The 23,027-nt window shown below is 39.3% G+C and overlaps 1 protein-coding gene across 2 annotated transcripts; it reads right to left on the bottom strand.

Moving 5' to 3' along the window:
- Nucleotides 1–184: 184 nt before the first annotated feature.
- On the bottom strand, nucleotides 185–17,490 carry LOC135096396 (methyltransferase-like protein 27). Of its 2 annotated transcripts, XM_063997866.1 has the most exons (7): nucleotides 17,332–17,490; nucleotides 13,409–13,519; nucleotides 11,337–11,488; nucleotides 4,077–4,192; nucleotides 3,217–3,309; nucleotides 2,696–2,808; nucleotides 185–1,581 (listed from the first exon to the last, which is right to left on the bottom strand). In XM_063997866.1, exons 2-7 carry the CDS (start codon nucleotides 13,517–13,519, stop codon nucleotides 1,510–1,512), a joined length of 657 nt encoding a protein of 218 aa, XP_063853936.1. In that variant the 5' UTR covers nucleotides 17,332–17,490; the 3' UTR covers nucleotides 185–1,509. The 2 variants fall into 2 exon arrangements, with proteins under 2 accessions (XP_063853936.1, XP_063853937.1); XM_063997867.1 differs by lacking the exon at nucleotides 3,217–3,309.
- Between the last annotated feature and the right edge of the window lie 5,537 nt (nucleotides 17,491–23,027).

Genomic DNA, 23,027 nt, shown 5'->3' with positions numbered 1-23,027 from the left:
AATAATTAATAATAATAATAATAATAATAATAATAATAATAATAATAATAATAATAATAATAATAATAATATAATAAGGAAAACACCTAACGCTTTTCATTCTCTCTATTAGTGTTCCATGTCCCTGTGAAATGTAAACAGCTTCTTGTACATTGGTTTGTAGAGGTTATACAAAAGAAAAAAAAACGAACTTATATATCAATATATTTTCTCTTTTCATCGTTTATTTATTTTTTTTCTATTTGTTTGTTTTGCAAACGAAACATTATATATTCTGGTTAATTATAAAAAAATAAACACATTATGTTTTAAATTAGGAAATGCGACAGAATATTAAGAATAAACGAAATCTACATTGAAAAAAAAAAAAATCAATGAAGCAACATGCCAATAAAAATAACAATAAATCTAAAACAAATAACAATAAGAAAGCGAAGCAAACAAAATGAAAGGCAGAAGGTGCCCACGACGGGGCCTTTGTTTGTTGACACCACACATACATCAAAAAGTGTACATTTCTTTCTCATACATGTCGTCACTGTACTACCTATAATCGTCATTCTCTAAGTACTATCGACTACCTTATATATATATACTACATACTATATGCTATATACTATACTATACTATATACTATACTATATATTATATAAGTAACTATTGTCACTTCGTCTCAAGAGTTTTGTTCAGCACTACCAAGACTTGCTTCTTAGTGGAATGGGACTGTTGTATTTTGGTCATAACAACATAGAAGAGAACAATAAAGAGAGCTGCAAGAAGCCATCAGGTTTACACGTAGCAGTGCTTACATGAAACTTGCCTATTTCTACCTATCATCCCATCCATATAAATTTATTTAATCTTCTTTTAAAGCTCCCTAATAACCAAGTATTAGCATATTTATTTGTTGTATTGATAACTCGTTATATTCTTCGTTAATTAACTCTTATTAGGGCAAATTAGTAATAATAGATAAATTTCTCCATGACGCTTCAGCTCGGGGTTCTTACTGACGCTTTGTTGCGCTACGGAAGGAAACTTATAACTTTGAAGAAGGACGACAAAAATCCTCAATGTTATTTGCTTGCCATTTGTCATAAGCGTGATGGTGAACATTTTTTTTTCCCTCACAGAGGAAAAAAAAAAAAAAAAAACTTTGTGAGTAAGAATCTTACACATTTTACCCCCACGCATTTTGTTTTTCCTGCAAAGCAAAGTCAGTTCCTAATAGCTTTGTGTCTTGCTTCACGTGTATAGTTGTTTGAATGATCGGTGTAAACACGATTTCAGCAGAACTCTTGCTTCAGACTCCTGTTCTAAATTGAACAGGTTAAAAGAGTTCAGAGCACACACACACCTGCAAAATGTTACACGACACCGCCAGCATCAATAAATATCACTTCGGCGTATGGTGCCCGTCTGGCCAAAGCTTCCGAAAACTGACGATTCCCATGCTGACGATGTGTGTGTGTGTGTGTGTGTGTGTGTGTGTGTGTGTGTGTGTGTGTGTTACAGCACTTTGTAGGTAAGTACGAGTCCGTCCTTGTCGCAGAAGTAATATGGGACCACTTTGTGGGTTACCTGTAAAGAAAAAGAGTTGGAAGGGTAGACATAAAAAAAGGGGGTGGGGCGGGGCTTGAGGAAGAAATGCTCACCGTAATATGGGCTCAAATACATAAAACACGAACATTTATTGTTCAATATTTTTAAACAGTCTGAATTAACAAATGCATTGCATTGTTAATATACAGTGATCTAAGTGTGAAGTATTCCGCCTAGCTCCTCTCTTCCATCACAGTACACTTCATAAAGTCTGAAGGTATAGCAGCCAGTAAAGGAGAATGAAAACATTATCCTACTATTCAACATCGACATATAGATGAATAGATGAGAGAGAGAGAGAGAGAGAGAGAGAGAGAGAGAGAGAGAGAGAGAGAGAGAGAGAGAGAGAGAGAGAGAGAGAGAGAGAGAGAGAGAGAGAGAGAGAGAGAGAGAAACCTTTGATTATTGGCTGATCAACGCCACTCGTTGTAGAGGGCATTAAATTTTATGAAATATCCTCAGGAAAAAAAAAAAAATGGTGTCTTTGTATTAAGACAGTCAACTGAGAACAGAAGACTTTCACGTTTTTCATGGACACTAATTTATTTTGTTTTTATTTCTCTAATATGCATTATTTTAATTACCGATGGAAGAATGGTAAATAGGCTGATGTAGATAGATACACTAACCAAAAAGTATGCTCTCTCTCTCTCTCTCTCTCTCTCTCTCTCTCTCTCTCCTCTCTCTCTCTCTCTTTGAGGTGCCAGTACTCAAAGAAAATGGTGAAAAATTATCCAATGTTGAAGGATAATCTTGAGACCTCTCTCTTAAAAGGGTTCAAGTCAAAAGAAGGTGAAAGGGATGAATGACTGAGAGTAGTGGTTAACTCTTGCATCACGAAGGTGGAAAGAATAAGGGTGAGAGAAAATAGCGTGGCCGTGGGAGGAGGGGAGGCATGCAGTTACGAGTAGGAAGATCAAAAGAACAGTTTGCTTGAAAATGCCTTAAGAAGATAGCAAATATACGATGAGAGAGAAAGAGAGGCTGAAGACAGTGAGAGAGGAGCTGATAAGACGAAATGCTTTTGACCCCACTCAGTTGAGGAGAGCAGTAGGAGTGGAATGCCCTCTTTAAATGTGACTCGGACTCTTACTCTCTTCCAGAAGCCTCTCTCTACCAGAGCGTCCATATGAGGCTGCAGTTTGTCTCTGTAAGCCTCAACAGTCACCAGGTTTTCCTTTCTCATCACTATTATCACCAAGCCACCTGCGGGAGAAAAGAGGGTACCAACTATTACTTTTTTTGTTACTACTGCTGCTGCTACGACTACTACTCCTACTACTACTACTACTACTACTACTACTACTACTACTACTACTACTACTACTACTACTGCTACTACTCATTTCTCACCTGGTTTAGTTACTACTGCTGGTGCAACGATTACTACTACTATTACTACTACTACTACTACTACTACTCCTTTCTCACCTGGTTTATTTACTACTACTACTACTACTACTACTACTACTACTACTACTACTACTACTACTACTACTACTACTATTGCTGCTGCTGCTGCTGCTACTACTACTACTACCACTACTACCACTACTACTACTACTACTACTACTACTACTACTACTACTACTACTACTACTACTCCTTTCTCACCTGGTTTAGTTACGGAGATCATATCATCCACACTAGTGACAGGCAAATGATTCTCCCCCATCGCTCCCACCACTACCACTACGTCATAGGTGTCTGTTGTGAGGGAAGAACATTAGGATCACCATGTCTCTCTACCTGTGTCTGTGTAGGTGATTATTTATGTCTCCGATTTTCTTCTTTCTTTGCATCTCTCGGGAGCATATTGTGAAACGCATCTACGCCGCACCTCCGCTACATTTAAAATGCTCTGATTGAAGTGCCGCGGATCTTTAAGCGTTTATTTATTTATTAATTTTTTATTTATGGTTCTAGTGGCAAATTAACAAGATTCCTTTATTATAAAGGGGAAACAAATTCTTGAGAATCCAGCCAGTTATCTTTGTGGCCTTTGAAAACAGCTGTGCAGAGAGGATCAAGCGTTTCAGATATAGGCCACAGTCTCTTTATACGGGTTTTGTGCCTATGTTACTTTTTCCGTCTCTTTCTGACTAAAATATTTGTAATTTTTTTTTCTGAATCCATCTCTTATTTTATGTCCATGTTTTCGGAACTCAAATCGTATTTATCTCTTTATATCTCTAATTTTATCGAATTATGTTTTCTGCATGTGTTTCTTCTCCATTTATGTCTGTGCATGTTGAACCACTTATGTGTGCCTTTGTCTCTCTAGACAGTTCCGGTGTCTGTGTGTTTCTGTTCAGGTGTCTGACTGTCTTTGCCTCTTGGTCTGTATCCAACTGTTTCTATGTTTTTCTGTTGGAGTGTACATGTCTGTGTGTCTGTTTCCCTCTCTATCATGCTTATTTGTCTAACTGTACTATATATATGTACCTATATTTGCCTCTGTCTGTGGCTCTCACCTGAAGGAATCATGGTGTCGTCATTCCCCATGTAAACATCATAAAGAGTATTATACACATTCTTCTCCCGTAGTATTCTCAACATTCCCAGGGAGGGCTCTACAGCGTCCAGAAGCCTGTGGGTAGGAGGGAAGAAGATAAATGTGCTAGGATTAAGGAAGGAAGGTTGGTGGGGGGAAGGGAGCCGCCGTTGCTCGAGAATCATTGGGTTCACTTCTTAACCAATGACAAGCTGGGAGTTTGTGAGGTGACAGCATGCGGTAGCCATGTGAGCTACCAGGAGGGTAACTAATTAACCATGCCTCCTCTATATTATGCTGTGCAATTCTGGTTTCCGTATTACAGGAAGAATATAGTCCCATTAGAATCAATAAAAAGGAGAATGCCTAAAAAGATACAAGGGATGAGAGGTATTTATTACGAAGGGAGATTGAAGCTTTTAAATAATACACATGCCCTAGAACAGCGTCAGTTAAGAAGGGATCTTAAAGAGGTCTTGAAGTGGTATTGGGGATATAACAAGACTAACATAAGCAAAATTTTCAGGGTTAGTAATCAGAGAAGGATAAGAAAGAATGGGTTCAAGCTTGGCGAAATTAGATTTAAAGGAGAGACAGGAAGGAATTGGTTCACAAATATGTAGAGTGATAGATGGATGGGATAGGTATGCTTCATACAGCGACTGCGACGTGTAGGCCTGATGGCTTCTTGCGCCCTCTTGCTTTATTTTATGTTGTAATGTTTTTAAGACATTTGATTAACATTGGTAGAGAGGACAGTGCTTATCAGTATCACTATGTTAGACAACCGCACTTGACAATGTTTTCTTTAACCAGATATGATATCAGCGGCCTCTCAGTTTTTAAAGTACGACTCGGTCAACTGTATCTTCTTTGCTACCTCAGCAAAGAGTATTATCATTGTTGCGCCACACAGGCACACTTGTGTCGCCCATCACCGGCACTGAAAGCACGCGGTATGTGATTGATTGATTAATGGACTGATTTAGCTTGTGGTGCCATATGGCGTTATGTGATATGGTGGTGCGTCACTGATGCCAGCTGTGGGCATAATGTCTCGGCCACAGGATGTCTCGGCCACATCCAGACAATGTTTATGGACCCTAAACTAAACACACATATGAATGCACGCACACTCACGGACGTACACACACACACATACACGGGCATAGTTTGACGTGGAACATTCTAGATACCTACAGAGAGAGAGAGAGAGAGAGAGAGAGAGAGAGAGAGAGAGAGAGAGAGAGAGAGAGAGAGAGAGAGAGAGAGAGAGAGAGAGAGAGAGAGAGAGAGAGAGAGAGAGAGAGAGAGAGAGAGAGAGAGAGAGAGAGAGAGAGAGAGAAATATATATATATATATATATATATATATATATATATATATATATATATATATATATATATATATATATATATATATATATATATATATATATATAAAGTCAAATAAATAAATAAACGAAAAATCCTTTCAACCACTCCGTGTTACAGTGTGTGTGTGTGTGTGTGTGTGTGTGTGTGTGTGTGTGTGTGTGTGTGTGTGTGTGTGTGTGTGTGTGTGAGAGAGAGAGAGAGAGAGAGAGAGAGAGAGAGAGAGAGAGAGAGAGAGAGAGAGAGAGAGAGAGAGAGAGAGAGAGAGAGAGAGAGAGAGAGAGAAAGGTTTGAAACGGAGGTAACTCAGCCCTGTTCCCTACACTATCTGTACAGCTCAACACCAAGAACAGGATGCCAGTGACTTGAAGAGTCATCACCTCAAGTTAAGCACACGCACAGCTCGCCTCGCTTCACCAAGCAGTGCGCCACACCAAGCACTGCCAACACCACAAACACACCCACTGTGCCCTGTACTTGACGCTAACCCATATTCAGAAACGCTTTTTCTCTCACAATGACTAATTTCTAAAGCTGCAGAGATGATTAGCCTGGTTTTCAAGGGTGTTTCTCCTGTTAATAATATACAGATCTCGTTAATGTCACTAAAACCGTAAAAACACCCTTAAAAACACTTGTTTCTTCAATTTGAACCTTTTGAAGGTAGTGGAGGTTCGGTGCGGAATTGTTTCAGAATATTATCCCTCAATCAGACAAAGTTATAGCACGTAGCAGTCATCTCACGCCAGTCACAAGTGATTAAAGGTATCATGAGGAGATCTATGCCAAATGCCACTGAGGGTTAGCTGGTTCGGAGTCTGCAGCCCATAGCACCAGTACTAGATGACTTGCACCGCTGATGTGTAGTAACACATTCTTTAGATTACGTTACGACTTCCATTTCAGCTCAAGAAATTATTATTATTTTTTTTTTTTTGTTGGACAATTTCCTACTACTACTACTACTACTACTACTACTACTACTACTACTACTACTACTACTACTACTACTACTACTACTATTATTATTATAATCCCCTTCCACACACACACGCATAAACTGGCGCACACTAATGTAATACTATATCATGATTTCAAGAAGGAGATAAGAGTCCTCATCTTTATCGACAACCTGTCTTATATCTCTGCCCTCTCTTATCACGCTCTGGTCTTACCGTTGGTGCAATACTGACTTTCTTCCATTGGAATTCCATTTGTTGTTTTCTACGTGTAATGGTCACCAAGGCCTTTAAATAATCGTCAACAATAAGAACATAAGAACATAAGAACATAAGAAATAAGGGAAGCTGCAAGAAGCGACCAGGCTTACACGTGGCAGTCCCTGTATGAAACACTCCTACCTATTTCCATCTGTTATCCCCATCCATAAACTTGTCTAATCTTCTCTTAAAGCTCTCTAGTGTCCTGGCACTAACTACATGATTACTGAGTCCGTTCCACTCATCTACCACTCTATTTGAGAACCAATTTTTTCCTATCTCCTTCCTAAACCTAAATTTTTCAAGCTTGAACCCGTTATTTCTTGTTCTACCCTGGTTGCTGATCCTAAGAATTTTGCTTACATCTCCCTTGTTATAACCATTATACCACTTAAAGACTTCCATCAGGTCTCCTCTTAACCTACGTCTCTCTAGAGAATGTAAATTTAACCGCTTCAACCTCGCTTCGTAAGGAATACTCCTCATCCCCTGTATCCTTTTAGTCATTCTCCTCTGTACTGATTCTAATAGACCTATATCTTTCCTGTAATGTGGGGACCAGAACTGCACAGCGTAGTCTAGATGAGGTCTGACCAGCGCCAAGTATAACTTTAATATTACTTCCGGCCTTCTACTTTTAACACTCCTAAAAATGAATCCTAGTACCCTATTTGCCTTGTTTCTGGCTTCTATGCATTGTTTCCCTAGACGGAGTTCAGAGCTAACTATAACTCCTAAATCTTTCTCGTACCCTGTACCTACCAGAGTTTGGGTGTTTAATGTGTACCTATTGTGTGGGTTTTCCTCTACCTACGCTAAGCACTTTGCATTTATTGATATTAAATTGCATTTGCCATCTATCCGTCCAATCATTCATTCTATCTAAGTCTGTCTGCAAGGCGATGGCATCCGCTTCTGACCTAATTAATCTACCTATCTTTGTGTCATCCGCAAATTTACTAACATCGCTACTAATTCCACTATCCAAGTCATTGATATATATTAGAAATAATAATGGCCCTAATACTGATCCCTGTGGCACCCCACTAATGACATGACCCCACTCGGATTTCGAGCCGTTTATTAGCACTCTCTGTCGCCTGCTACCAAGCCATGACCCTATCCAACCTAACACCTTCCCATCTATCCCGTGCGCCCTAACCTTTCTCAGGAGCCTTTGATGGGGCACCTTGTCGAATGCTTTACTAAAGTCCAGATATAAGATATCATAACTATCACCATTATCTACTGCCTCGTACACCTTACTGTAAAAACTTAACAAGTTTGTCAGGCAAGACTTCCCCTTCGTGAAGCCATGCTGTGACTGATTTATCAAGTTATGTTTGTCTAAATGTTCCCTAATGTTCCTGGCTATTATTGACTCTAACATTTTACCTACAACTGAAGTTAAGCTGACAGGTCTATAATTAGACGCTAAAGTTTTATCCCCTTTCTTAAAGATGGGTACTACATTAGCCTGCCTCCACATTACTGGTACCTCACCCGACTCCAGTGATTTCCTAAAGACAGAAACTAACGGCTCACTAATAATCTTTTTACATTCCTTCAGTACTCTGGGATATATTTCATCAGGTCCTGGTGACTTGAACTTTTTTAGCCTATCTATCTCCTGCTCCACTATCTCCCTAGTTATGGAAATATCCGTCAGCTTCTCATACTCATCTGCTCTAAACACCTGTTCACTATCTGGCATATCCTGCATGTTTTCCTGAGTGAAGACAGTTAAAAAATAATCATTCAGAAGTTTACTAATCTCCTCCCCAGAACTAACCAGCTCCCCATCTGCTGCCTTTAATGGACCTACAGTATCCTTATTTTTCGTCCTGTATACCTGATAAAATCCCTTGGGGTCCGTCTTCGCCTGGCTGGCTACCTTTAATTCATAATTGTCCTTAGCTTTCCTCGTTAACTTCCTGACTGATCTAACTAATTCATTATACTGTGTCCTTAAAACTTCCTCACCTGCCTTTAATCTCTTATATATACTTCTCTTACGCCCTATATAATGCTTTAACCTAGCAGTCATCCATTTAGGGTCATTTTTTTGTGATCTTATTGTTTTATACGGGATATTTGCTAATTGACCTGTATGAACTTTATCTACGAAATATTTATACAATTCATCTACATTTACTTCACCTAAACCCCTCATCTCGTTCCCTACCATCCTCTCCCCTCCCTCATCAACTCGCCTCGACCTTACCTCTCTCATTTCAGCATGACCTGACATTCCAACATACTCAAACCTGTCTCCCTCCTTCCTCTTTCCTCCTCCCTTCTGGAGCCTCACCTCACCTCCCTCATCCTGCCTTATCTCTCTGAACTCCGTCCCTGACCTGACCTCACCCTGCATCCTTTGCCAGTCCACTCCTTGGAGGTACCTTTTTAATTCTTCAAAATCTGCTCTCCTAAAGTCAGGTATTTTACTAGTGTTTTTATTTCTAACAGTTTCTTCCCATTCTAGATTGTACCTAATTTCCCTATGGTCACTGTTACCTAGCTGTCCTCCAACCTCTACCTGCGTGACTGCTTCCTCCCTGTTAGTAAGAATTAAATCTAGAATATTATTCCCCCTTGTGGGTTCTACGACTACCTGTTTTAAAAAATTATCCTGAATTACCTTAAGGAATTCCTCTGCTTCCTTGTTACCCACAATCAGACTCCAGTCGATATTCCTAAAATTAAAATCTCCTACCACACATACCTGACTGTACCTGCCTGCTCTATTTAATTCCTGCCACAGTGAGGTGTTAATTTCCTCTGTACTGGTCGGTGGTCTGTAAACTACCCCTAGTACTACTGACTGCGATCCTTCCTTAATATCTACCCATATCGACTCTGCTTTGTTATCTGTTTTAATTCTATTGTTCATACAGCACTGTAATGTGTCCCTAACGTATAACGCGACACCTCCTCCTCTCCTGTTTTCTCTATCTTTATAGAACATTGTATACCCATCTATCTTAACCTCTGGATTAAATACTTTTCCTGACATATCTAACCAAGTTTCAGTTAAAGCAATGATATCAAATTTCTCTACACTCGCTATTCCTCTAAGCAAGTCTATTTTATTCAGAATACTTCTACAATTTGTGTAGTAAACACTTAAGCTATTTCTCACCATCCCTAAGCTAGCTTCCTTTCTAGATTTAACTAATTTGCCCCTTGCCTTCTCCTCACTACCCCTTCTTCCCTCCCGACTAACGAAAAAAGTGCTGGAGTGCAGTAACCTCCCGCTCGAGTGTTTCGGCCAAAACACGAACACCCTGGCGTGACAAATGCACTCCATCCCTGGCGTACAAGGTGTCCCTGCCATAGAAAAGGTCCCAGTTGTCGATGAACGTCCATCCATTACTCCTACAATGATTCGCGAGCCTGCGATTCACTGTAATAGCCCTGGACAGCCACTCAGCACCAACTCCCCTCCTCGGCAAGACACCACATACCACGGGGATCCCTCCCTTCTCCCTAATCCTGTCCAAAGCCTGTCGAAACCTCCTGATAAGCTCCTCACTCCTGACCTTACCAAGGTCATTCCGTCCCGCACTGAGAAAAACAATGGGCTTGGTCCCATCTTTTTCCAAGCACGTGTCTAGCCTATCAGCTACCTTCCCTATCCCGGCCCCCGGCAAACACACCCTCGACCTACGCTTCCTATCCCTAGCACAGAACGCACTATCTAAGTGCCTAACCTGACTATCACCAAACACAAGCACTCTACCTTGGGGCAGGGTAACTGCATCTGCCCCCTCCTTCTTGCCTCCTCCAGCCCTGTCCACCTCCTTCTCCTTCCCCTCCTCCAGTACATTGAAGGGATTCTTCGTCTCCACGGAAGGTGCCCTGAGCACCTTCACCCTCTTGGCTCCCCTGCACACAACCGACCACTGCTCCTACGTCGCCTTACTAGGTAAGGTGACGGTGGGGCACGACCCTCCCACAGGTGCTGAGATCCTCTCATAGAACTCAGCCTGCAGGTCTGAGATCCTCTCACGAAACTCAGCCTGCACCTCCGAGATCCTTCGATGGAACTCAGACAATATACTCGAGTAACTGATCCCTCTAAGAAATTGAACAGTAAAACGGCGAATTATTTTTAGTGTCTGACACGTATACATAGCTTTTGAGAAGCAGAGAGAGAGAGAGAGAGAGAGAGAGAGAGAGAGAGAGAGAGAGAGAGAGAGAGAGAGAGAGAGAGAGAGAGAGAGAGAGATCTAGACAGACGTACGGACAAACGGGCAGGCAGACAACCAAGCAGACAGACAGACAGATGGGCAAACAGAAAGACAGCCAGTCAGCCATCTAGACAGACATATAAATAGACGAGCAGCCAGCCAAGCAGACAGGAAGACGGACAAACAGGCAGACTGACAAAAAGAAATAGACAGTGTCACTAACACTCACCATCTCGTGAACCATCTCACTCACTACTGACAACACAGAGGGTGACATTTGTTTACTCCACATCACATCTTTTACGTGAAGCCAGACAGACAGATAAACAGACAAAGAAAGACATACAACTAACAACTTCCATTCCTCCATACCTCGTTAATATACAAATATTTACGATTAAGAACAAGAGAGAGAAACATTTACTCATCACCTCCACACCTTCACATCTCTTACCTAAAGCCTGTGCTGGCCAGCATCGTGCCCAACTGTCCCGTGCCCGCCGCCACATCCAGGACACGACAAGTGGACCGCAGGTGGACAGGGACATGATCTAGGACTTCTTCGAGAGCCATTTTTGGTCCATTATAAGTCCCATCGACCATCATCTATAGAAGATGGAGAAGAGGGTGAGGAGTGGCGGAGGGAATGTAAGAACGAGATGGGGAGGAGGAAGAATCAACAAGGTCGAGAGGGTGAAGATTTAGAGAAAGTAAATAAGTAAGTAGAGAAGAACGATGTGATGGAAGAGAAATTCGGGTGATATGATAGTTTGAGATGAGAAGGTACAGAAGTGAAGAGAAAAAAAAATAAATAAAAAACAAATTATTTTTAGATCTAGGAATATATGTTTATGCATATATCTGTTTTTATATCTGTACATCAATCTGTTCATATCTATCTTTGTATACATTTTCTTATTTCTCCACTGACATCACCACAGGGATCACATCTTCCTCCTTCACCACCATTACTGCTAGGCCTACATAAAGCACATCCTAGTGATTCTATCTATTGATGAACTGGCGTTATATATAAGGAGGTGTTATTCCCGTCAAACAACAGTGTTCTGTGTGATAATGAATTTACTGATAGCAACAACAAGTTATGCAGACTAGAGGTAAATAGCAAGGTTAAGCACGTAATCAACACAGTTTGCGCCAGCGCAGCACTCCTGCCGCGATACACCGACCTGCAGCTACAGCACCTGCCTTGACCCGCACAGACACCACCTTCACTGGCAGGCGACCATCCACAGCTGACAAACTATTGCAAGAGATACTAGTTTTGTGAGATCGTTTATAGGGTGTTTTAGCACATCAGTCTTACAACAAGATCTAGCTAATGTTGCATGCGGCGCCTACTACCACTGATACTGCCGGAAACCTGCCGAGATCGTGGTGTGTGGCGTGATTATGCGAAGGTGATGAGTTACAGAAGCATCCACGGTCACTAAGAGGTCACAGGTGACTTTCTGTAGCTACATGTCATTCCCAGAGATGTATCGTGCTTCCAGTAGACAAGTTATCGATATTTTACATGCACAGTAGATGATAATATATCAATATTACAAGATACACGGCGTTGATAAGTGATAAGAGATAAGAGATAACCAATATGGTACTGCATAAAATATGTCAGCAGTGTGGAGTCAGGAAAGTAGATTAATGTTTTGGCGTATCACCAGAGATGTCTGATTCACCCCAGACTCTGCGCTGCAAGCTTCTATAGGTTTTGTACATATTACTGATGAAAGAACAAAGCTGCGAAGACTTACTTCTCACCAAAGTAGTTAAGTTTATTGACAAAATTTATTACATACTGCAATTTACACGACTAACTGCACATGAACAATAAGAAAGTAACACAAAATTAAAGCATACCTATCAATTGTCTAAATAAAATTACTTTATATATATATATATATATATATATATATATATATATATATATATATATATATATATATATATATATATATATATATATATATATTTTTTTTTTTTTTTTTTTTTTCAGAGGAGGTAAGTAAACAAGAAAAAAAATAATAATAAGAAATAAAAATACGAAGCCTTTACATGTACTTCAATATGAATGAATAACAGCAACAAAAAAACTTTGCAAACTACAGTGAGTACCATAAAATAACGGTAAAACATGCAATACGATAAAACACCACCAAGTACCCACAAAACAAACAAAAATGAAAAAAAAAAAAAAATAGATAATAATAATAATAATAATAACAATAATAATAATAATAATAATAATAATAATCATAATAATAATAATAATAATAATAATAATAATAATAATAATAATAATAATAATATTAGTTAAAATAAATGAATGAATAAATAAAAGTAATAAAAAAATCAATAAATAAAAAAAAATCCCTACATTGAAACTTGTCCCGCTAGAACTATAATAAACATTACAACAAATTCGTGAAAACAAACTAAACACCCAAGTCCAACCCGTCGACCCACACATCATACCCGTGCGCTTTCTGCCCCAACAGCACTCACCTCGTCGTAGGAAGCAGACCAGGAGTCGTAGCAGCTTATCACCTGCTTTGGTTTAAGGCCAGGCTGGAAACACATCTGATTCATTTGGTACGTCAAGGTCTTGTCGGTCATCTTGGGAGGCGAAGGTGGAAAGATGGAGAGATGGAAGAACATAAATTAAAATACAGGGACACACACACACACACACACACACACACACACACACACTCTCTCTCTCTCTCTCTCTCTCTCTCTCTCTCTCTCTCTCTAAGACTCTGCATATCCAATGGTTCTAACTATGGAATTTATGGGACTACCTGCATTACTGCGTTCTGTGATCTGCAGGTAAAAGTACAAGAGGGAAATGCGAAGTGTGCTCTGAAATTTATATTTTAAACATAATGAAGAGAGAGAGAGAGAGAGAGAGAAGAGAGAGAGAGAGAGAGAGAGAGAGAGAGAGAGAGAGAGAGAGAGGGAGAGGGAGAGAGAGAGAGAGAGAGAGAGAGAGAGAGAGAGATTCAATGACTTATGCATATAGACATTTTGTGCTCTGAAGGACTGATCGTTTCTGATGGTCGGTTAATAAGAACATGAGAACATAAGAAATAAGGGAAGCTGCAAGAAGCGACCAGTCTTACACGTGGCAGTCCCTGTGTGAAATATACCCACATATTTCCACCAATCATCCCCATCCATAAACTCGTCTAATCTTCTCTTAAAGCTTTCTAATGGCTTAGCACTAGCAACATGATTACTGAGTCCGTTCCATTCATCTATCACTCTATTTGAGAACCACTTTCTTCGTATCTCTTTCTTAAATCTAAATTTTTCAAGTTTGAACCCGTTACTTCTTGTTTTATTCTGATTGCTGATCCTAAGAATTTTGCTTACAACTCCCTCGTTATAACCCTTATACCACTTAAAGTGCACCTAACCTAACCTAACCTAACTTGCTTCAATAAAAGGACAAGTTTTAAACACTGTACGTTACTCTACCATCCGCTGAAACTTAAGTTCTCTCTCTCTCTCTCTCTCTCTCTCTCTCTCTCTCTCTCTCTCTCTCTCTCTCTCTCTCTCTCTCTCTCTCTCTCTCTATATATATATATTTAATGAAAATCGTGCAGCTTGCCAGAAACTCAATTAGGAAAAAAGAGAAAAAACCCTATCATATCAAATTCTTGTTTTTTTTGGCGTCTACTTAAAATATCTCTAGTTTGTTTTCACATTTCTTTCTCGTATGTCAATCAGATAACTCCTCTGCCATATCCTGTACCTGTAATGCAGATCTTCTCTCTCATATCTTCAGAAACATTTTGTTCTCTCTCCACGACTATTTTCAAATGTTACAGATGGTTAACTGGGTTCTCAGAGTGTTTCTCATGTTAATAATATACAAATTTTGTTAATCTGACACTAGAGTCGTAAACACATCCTTAAAAACCCGTAAAACTTCACAACCAGAGGATTTTGAATGTAGATGAGGTGTGGCGCGGAAGAGTGTCGGAATATGGTTCCTTTGCCGACAAGGCACCGAACGATTTTGTGCTTGCTGCCCCCTTCACCTTCTCCCTCAGCCTGTATTGCATTATGTCTGCTGTTGATATTTTTCGTTGTGATATTTTTGACGCACTCTCTGGCCTTGATTTCGCGGATGACTTACTGCTCTGCTGATTGCCGATTAGTGACGTGCGAAAACATAAAAAAGATGAATGTAAATACTAAATACCGCTATAAAACACATAGAAATGGTTAATATATTATAAAAAAAAAAAAAAAAAAAAAAAAAAAACTAATTAAAAAGATAAATAAAATAAATAAATAAATAAATAAATAAAAATAGATAAATAAACACTAGATATTAATTACAATATTCTAAAAATATGATTTTAACACTTTAAATACATCCAAAAAACTTTTCTTTCAACTGTATAGGCAGAAATCTTATTGATTTGTAAACGAAGGTACTCACTAGCGATGCGTAATGCATAACACGACATTCAACCATAAACCCGTGGGCATGGCAACACTTCCACTGTGATATGCAACAACAAAGAGTACTAAAGGTACTGTAGAATTCATTAAAAGCACCTACAAGGAAAAATGTAGAAAATAAAAGAATGATGTATCAGTTTTTAAACAATATGATATTTAGAAGTGGTTTTAGAACGAAAACGAACGTTTCAAAGTGGTTTATGATGACAGGACAATGTGAAAGGGTTTAAGCCACTCAAGCACAGCGTCTGTATACAACAAGTGCTAAGGTGTTCAGGATGAGAAGCAACTTATCAGTAGCTTCCTTGAGTTATTACCATTTCACTTGAAAGTTTACTAGCTTGAGACACTTCTGTGCGGCACAATGACAATGAATGCGGCACTCAAAGCTCCGGGACTCAAGACTCACGAAAGTTTGTTAACATGGCTGACTGTTTCAGCACAGAGTACACACATTTACAACCTTGCAGGACTGGAATGTGTATGTATAAGAAAATGAAATAACGTATTAACAAAGGCAAAGTACTATCAGTAGTACTAGCATCGCACCATAGACGACACAGCTGAGGCATTATGTAGGGCCAGTGTGGTTCGGACGCAGGAATATTATGCAATATACATATTTACAAAGATATCTGAAATTTTGTATGTAAACACAAAGGTATTACTCTTGAAAGGTGATGAAATACTGCATTTAATTATACTTCAATTAAAAGGTTTTTAGTATTACGATATTTAGAGACAAGTTAAGTGAAGTTAGAAATATAAGGTACAGCAGCGCAAGCCCTTAGTCTCTGGCTTTGGAATGTTTGGTGGATGAAATAATCTTACGACACAGGGCCACTGTGACACCCGGACCTCCTCAGCTTTTTCTTACTAACTCTCAGCTATCCTCTCTTAGGATTACACCAGGATTCTTCAAGGTACAGCTAGGGACGCTGCACAGAGTCGCGAGCTCTTGCTCATTGGGTCGTCATATCGGTGACAAATATAGTATAGACAGCAAGTGAAGTGTAACAGAGTGTGTGTGTGTGTGTGTGTGTATTTTTTATTTTTTTTTATGTAGGAAGGATACTGGCCAAGGGCAACAAAAATCTAATAAAAAAAATGCCCACTGAAATGCCAGTCCCATAAAAGGGTCAAAGCAGTGATCAAAAATTGGTGGATAAGTGTCTTGAAACCTCCCTCTTGAAGGAATTCAAGTCATAGGAAGGTGGAAATACAGAAGCAGACAGGGAGTTCCAGAGTTTACCAGAGAAAGGGATGAATGATTGAGAATACTGGTTAACTTTTGCGTTAGAGAGGCGGACAGAATAGGGTGAGAGAAAGAAGAAAGTCTTGTGCAGCGAGGCCGTGGAAGGAGGGGAGGCATGCAGTTAGCAAGATCAGAAGAGCAGTTGGCATGAAAATAGCGGTAGAAGACAGCTAGATATGCAACATTGCGGCGGTGAGAGGGGCTGAAGACAGTCAGTTAGAGGAGAGTTGATGAGTGTGTGTGTGTGTGTGTGTGTGTGTGTGTGTGTGTGTGTGTGTGTGTGTGTGTGTGTGTGTGTGTGTGTGTGTGTGTGTGTGTGTGTGTGTGTGTGTGTGAGGGGAATTAGTTTTCATATTGAAAGGAGAAAGAAGCAATAGAATGGACATACAGTGCCGTGAAGGTAGTAACAAAATAAAACCAGATCGTCATATATATATATATATATATATATATATATATATATATATATATATATATATATATATATATATATATATATATATATATATATATATATATATATATATATATATATAACAACAATAATAATAATAATAATAATATTAATAATAATAATAATAATAATAATAATAATAATAATAATAATAATAATAATAATAATAATAATAATGTTTGAAGAACACTGGGTTAGACAGATCAATACCTTTATAATTCCAAAGCTCGCCTAATGGGTTACCTTGGTGAATGTGTGTGTGTGTGTGTGTGTGTGGGTGCGTATGTGGCCGCGTAGCGCTGGTAAACTGGCAAGCCGATGAGGAAGCTGATGAAGTGAGTCGATGTCGTCTCTTCGGTGTCCTTATATACCGAGAGAGGTGGTGAGGGGGGATGGATGAAGAGCAGCAGCCTTGAATGTGTGTGCCCGGTTCAGATTAGACTTAAGGTTGTATCAGCACACCCTGACACACACACACACACACACACACACACACACCAGCCAATAATATTGCGCGATGAATGTCCTGAGATCTCTCTCTCTCTCTCTCTCTCTCTCTCTCTCTCTCTCTCTCTCTCTCTCTCTCTCTCTCTCTCTCTCTCTCTCTCTCTCAGAAGATTGGCTGACCAGAATCATCTCTCTCTCTCTCTCTCTCTCTCTCTCTCTCTCTCTCTCTCTCTCTCTCTCTCTCTCTCTCTCTCTCTCTCTCTCTCTCTCTCTCTCTCTCTCTCTCAGAAGATTGGCTGACCAGAATCAGTCCCTGTTTATCAGTCCCTATTTATAAGAAGGTAGCAGAGGTTAATAATTACAGAGGTATAACCCTATTAAGTTGTCTGAGTTAGTTGTTTACGACAATAAAAACACTCATATTGTAATGGAAATGCAGGCAGGTTTTAGGCAGGGGTAATCGACAACTGATCATGTGTTTGTGATGAAAAGCTTAACTGATCTGTTTCATTTTAAGAAGAAGAAGACTAATTGGTCTTTGTTGATTACAATAAAGCTTTTGACCTTATGTGGAGAGATTGGTCTGTGGTATAAATTATTAAAAATAGGAATTAATGGTAAAATTATTAGAATAACTAAAAACATGTATAGAAATATAAAATCTTGTGTTGTACTTAATCAAGTATTTTTAGATTATTTTCAAAGATATGCTGATGTAGGCCGAAAATTTGTCACTGCTTTTATTTTCATTATATATAAACGATATAGAAGATTTTTTGCTGGAAAATAACTATGTTAATATTGACAACGACTGAACTGATGATATGCTTAAATTGTTTGTATTGATGTATGCAGAAGACACTGTCATATGATAATAATGCAACAGGGATTTGTAACTCACTTAAGGCTTATGAAAAATACTGTGATTAATGGAAGTTAGATATAAACTGTAGGAAGACAAATTGTTGTATTCTCAAACGAAAAAAAATACACAAAATTATAATTTTTAGTTCAAAGGACAAAATATTGATGTTGTTGATGAATATAAAAACTTAGGTGTTGTTATGAATTGTACTGGTAACTTTAAAACAAGTCAGGAACAACTTTGTGAACAAGGTAGAAGAGCGATGTGTAGTTTGATTGTTAAATGTCGAAAATTTAATCTCCCCATCGACTTGCAATTAGAAGTGTTTGATGCAATGGTGTTACCAATTATTACTGATGGTTGCAGGATATAGGGATACAGACCTATTAAGGATATAGAAAGTGTTCATGTTACATTCCTCAAACATATCATAAATGTTCGTAAGACCACATGTAGTAATGTTATTGAGTATGGTGAATTAGGTTAATATCCAATCAGTATTCATATCATGTGCAGGATGCTTAATTATTGGTCAAGACTGTTATGTGATGTATCAATGTCTTTTGAGATTATATAACAAACACACTTTTAGATCACCCTGGTTGGACTATATAAGAACGTTGTTGAATCACTCAGTTATGTCAGGGATAAGGTCGTGTCAAGAAATTAATAACCATCTTTGGTTGAAACTTGCTTTTGAGAGAAATGTTAAGGATCAATGGGTCACTGAATGGCAGACAATGCTGAATAATAAATCATCATGTTAAACTTATGCCTCTTAAAAAGATAGTTTTATTCTTGAAAAAAATACTTGATAATATTATCAAAGCATCATAGGATCAATTTGACTAAGTTAAGAACCAGTAATCACAGATAACCAATTGTAACAGGTAGGTAGAATAGAACACCAAAATAATTTTTTTTTGTAACATGTATAGCAGCAGCGTAGTAGATGAGTACCATGTGTTGATAAAATATAATAATTAAGACATTACAAAATTGAGGAACCGTTATTTACCTTTGTACTATAGAAGCAACCCAAATAGATATAAGTTTACTCAGCTATTACAGATACCAGGCACATATTATGTAAAACTGCAATGTACGTCATGTGTATTTAATAAGGAATACTCCTCATCCCCTGTATCCTTTTATTCATTCTCCCTTGCACTGATTCTAGTAGACCTACACCCTTCCTGTAATATGGGCACCAGAACTGCACATGCACAGCAGAGTCTAGATGAGGTTTGAACAGCGCCAAATATAACTTTAATATTACTTCAAGCCTTCTACTCTTAATACTTCTAAAAATTAATCCTAATACCCTATTTGCCCTGTTTCTGTCCTCTGTGCATTGCTTTCCTAGATGGAGTTCAGAGCCAACTATAACTCCTAAATCTTTTTCGTACTCTGAACCTACCAGAGTTTCGTTTATCGTGTATCTACTGTGTGAGTTTCCTCTATCTAAGATAAGTACTTTACATTTGTAGTTATTAACAGCATTTGCCATCTGTCTGTCCATTCATTCATCCTATCCAAATTTGCAAGGTGATGGCATCCGATTCTGACCTAATTAATCTATCTTCGTGTTATCCGCAGATTTACTAACATCACTACTAATTCTAATATCTAAATCATTGATATATATTAAAAACAACAATAGACCTAATACTGATCCCTGTGGCACCTCACTAATTACTTGACCCCATTCGGATTTAGAGCCGTTTATTACAAATCTCTGTCGCCTGTCGCTTAGCCATGACTTTATCCAGTGTAACACCTTCCCATCTATCCTGTGCTCCCTAACCTTTCTCAGGAACCTCTGATGGGGTACCTTGTCAAACGCTTTACTAAAGTCCAGATATATGATGTCATAACTATCACCATTATCTGCTGCCTCGTAAACTTTACTGTAAAACCTTAACTTCGTGAAGCCATGCTGTAATTGATTTGTCAAGTTATGTTTGTCAAAATGCTCCCTATTACTGACTCCATTATTCTACCTACAACATAAGTTAAGCTGACAGGTTTATAATTAGACGCTAAAGTTTTATCTCCTTTCTTAAAGATGGGTGCTACATTCGCCTGCCTCCACATTACTGGTACCTCACCTGACTCAAGTGATTTCCTAAAGACAGAAACCAACGGCTGACTGATAACCTCTTTGCATTTCACAAGTACTCTGGGATGTATTTCATCTTGTCCTGTGTCTTGAACTTTTTAGCCTATCTATTTCCTGTTCCACTATCTCAGTTATGGTAATATCTGTCAGCTTCTCATCCTCTTCCGCTCTAAACATCTGCTCAGTATTCGGCAGTAGTAGTAGTAGTAGTAGTAGTAGTAGTGGCAGCAGCAGCTGTAACGGAGTAGAAGCAGCAACAGCAATAGCAGCAACAGTAGTAGTACTAGTGGAAGTAACAGTGAAAGTAAAAGAGAAATAGTGGAAATAGTAGTAGTACTAGTACACCTGTTGTCACCTAACCTGGCGATACCCCCAAAAATTGACCCCACCCGTACCTTTCTGTAATTAGCAGGTAAGGTAATAGGAGAGGTCTTATCCCCCTTCCCCCCCCCCCCCCTCTCTCTCTCTCTCTCTCTCTCTCTCTCTCTCTCTCTCTCTCTCTCTCTCTCTCTCTCTCTCTCTTTTTGTCTCTCGTACATGTTGGTTCTAACAACGTACTTTGTGACTAGACACACTATACACTCTATGAAACGTAATGATGTGTGTGTGTGTGTGTGTGTGCGTGTGTGTGTGTGTGTGTGTGTGTGTGTGTGTGTGTGTGTGTGTGTGTGTGTGTGTGTGTGTGTGTGTGTGTGTGTGTGTGTGTGTGTGTGTGTGTGTGATGTGTGTGTGTGTGTGTGTGTGTGTGTGTATGTGTGTGTGTGTGTATGTGTGTGTGTGTGTGTGTGTGTGTGTGTGTGTGTGTGTGTGATGTGTGTGTGTGTGTGTGTGTGATGTGTGTGTGTGTGTGTGTGTGTGTGTATGTGTGTGTGTGTGTATGTCTGTGTGTGTGTGTGTGTGTGTGTGTGTGTGTGTGTGTGTGTGTGTGTGTGTGTGTGTGTGTGTGTGTTTATGTAAGAGGGACACTGACCAATGGGAAAAAAAATCCAATAAAAAAAAAAAGCCCACTGAGATACCAGTCCCATAAAAGGGTCCAAAGCGGTAGTCAAAAGTTGAAGGATAAATGTCTTGAAGAAATTCAAGTCACAGGAAGATGGAAATACAGAAGCAGGCAGGGAGTTCCAGAGTTTACCAGAGAAAGGGATGAATGACTGAGAATACTGGTTAACTCTTGCATTAGAAAGGTGGACAGAATAGTGGTGAGAGAAAGAAGAAAATCTTGTGCAGCGAGGCCGAGGGAGGAGGGGAGGCATGCAGTTAGCAAGATCAGAAGAGCAGTTAGCATGAGAATAGCGGTAGAAGACAGCTGGACATGCAACATTGCGGCGGTGAGAGAGAGGCTGAACACAGTCAGAGGAGAGGAGTTGATGAAAAGCTTTTGATTTCACCCTGTCTAGAAGAGCGGTATGAGTTGAACCCCCCCAGACATGTGAAGCATACCCCATACATGGACGGATAAGGCCCTTATACAGAGTTAGCAGCATGTGGGGGGGGGGGTGAGAAAAACTGGCGGAGGCGTCTCAGAACACCTAACTTCATAGAAGCTGTTTTAGCTAGAGATGAGATGTGAAGTTCCCAGTTCAGATTATAAGTAAAGGACAGACTGAGGATGTTCAGTGTAGAAGAGGGAGACAGTAGAGTGTCATTGAAGAAGAGGGGATAGTTGTCTGGAAGGTTGTGTCGAGTTGATGAAGAGGGGATAGTTGTCTAGGAGGTTGTACCGAACTGATAGATGGAGGAATTGAGTTTTTGAGACATTGAACAATAATAAGTTTGCTCTGTCCCAATCATAAATTTTAGAAATATCAGAAGTCATGCGTTCTGTGGCTTCCCTATGTGAAATGTTTACTTCCTGAATTGTTAGACGTCTATGAAAAGACGTGGAAAAAGTGTAGGGAGGTATCATTAGCATAACAGTGGATAGGACAAGAAGTTTGGTTTAGGTCAATGATGAAAAAGAAAAAGAGAGTGGGTGACGGGACAGTACCCTGAGGAACACCATTGTTAATACATTTAGGAGAAGAACAGTGACCGTCTACCACAGCAGCAATAGAACTGTCAGAAAGGAAACTTGAGATGAAGTTACAGAGAGAAGGATAGCCGTAGGAGGGTAGTTTGGAAATTAAAGCTTTGTGTCAGACTCTATCAAAAGCTTTTCATATGTCAGCAAAAAGTTTCACTAAAATCTGTAAAAGAGGATGACCAACACTCAGTAAGGAAAGCCAGAAGATCACCAGTACAGCGGCCTTGACGGAACCCATACTGGCGATCAGATAGAAGATTGTGAAATGATACCTGCTTAAGAATCTTCCTGTTGAGGATAGATTAAAAAATTTTAGACAGGAAATCAAAGCAATAGGACGGTAGTTTGAAGGATTAGAACGATCACCCTTTTTAGGAACAGCCTGAATGTAGGCAAACTTCCAGCAAGAAGGAAAGGTAGATGTTGACAGACAGAGCTGAAAGAGTTTGACTAGGTAAGTTGCAAGCACGGAGGCACAGTTT

This window comes from Scylla paramamosain, unplaced genomic scaffold (genome assembly GCF_035594125.1).
Source record: "Scylla paramamosain isolate STU-SP2022 unplaced genomic scaffold, ASM3559412v1 Contig4, whole genome shotgun sequence".
Taxonomy (NCBI): Eukaryota; Metazoa; Arthropoda; class Malacostraca; order Decapoda; family Portunidae; genus Scylla; species Scylla paramamosain.
This window is presented reverse-complemented; position numbering and strand designations above follow the sequence as displayed.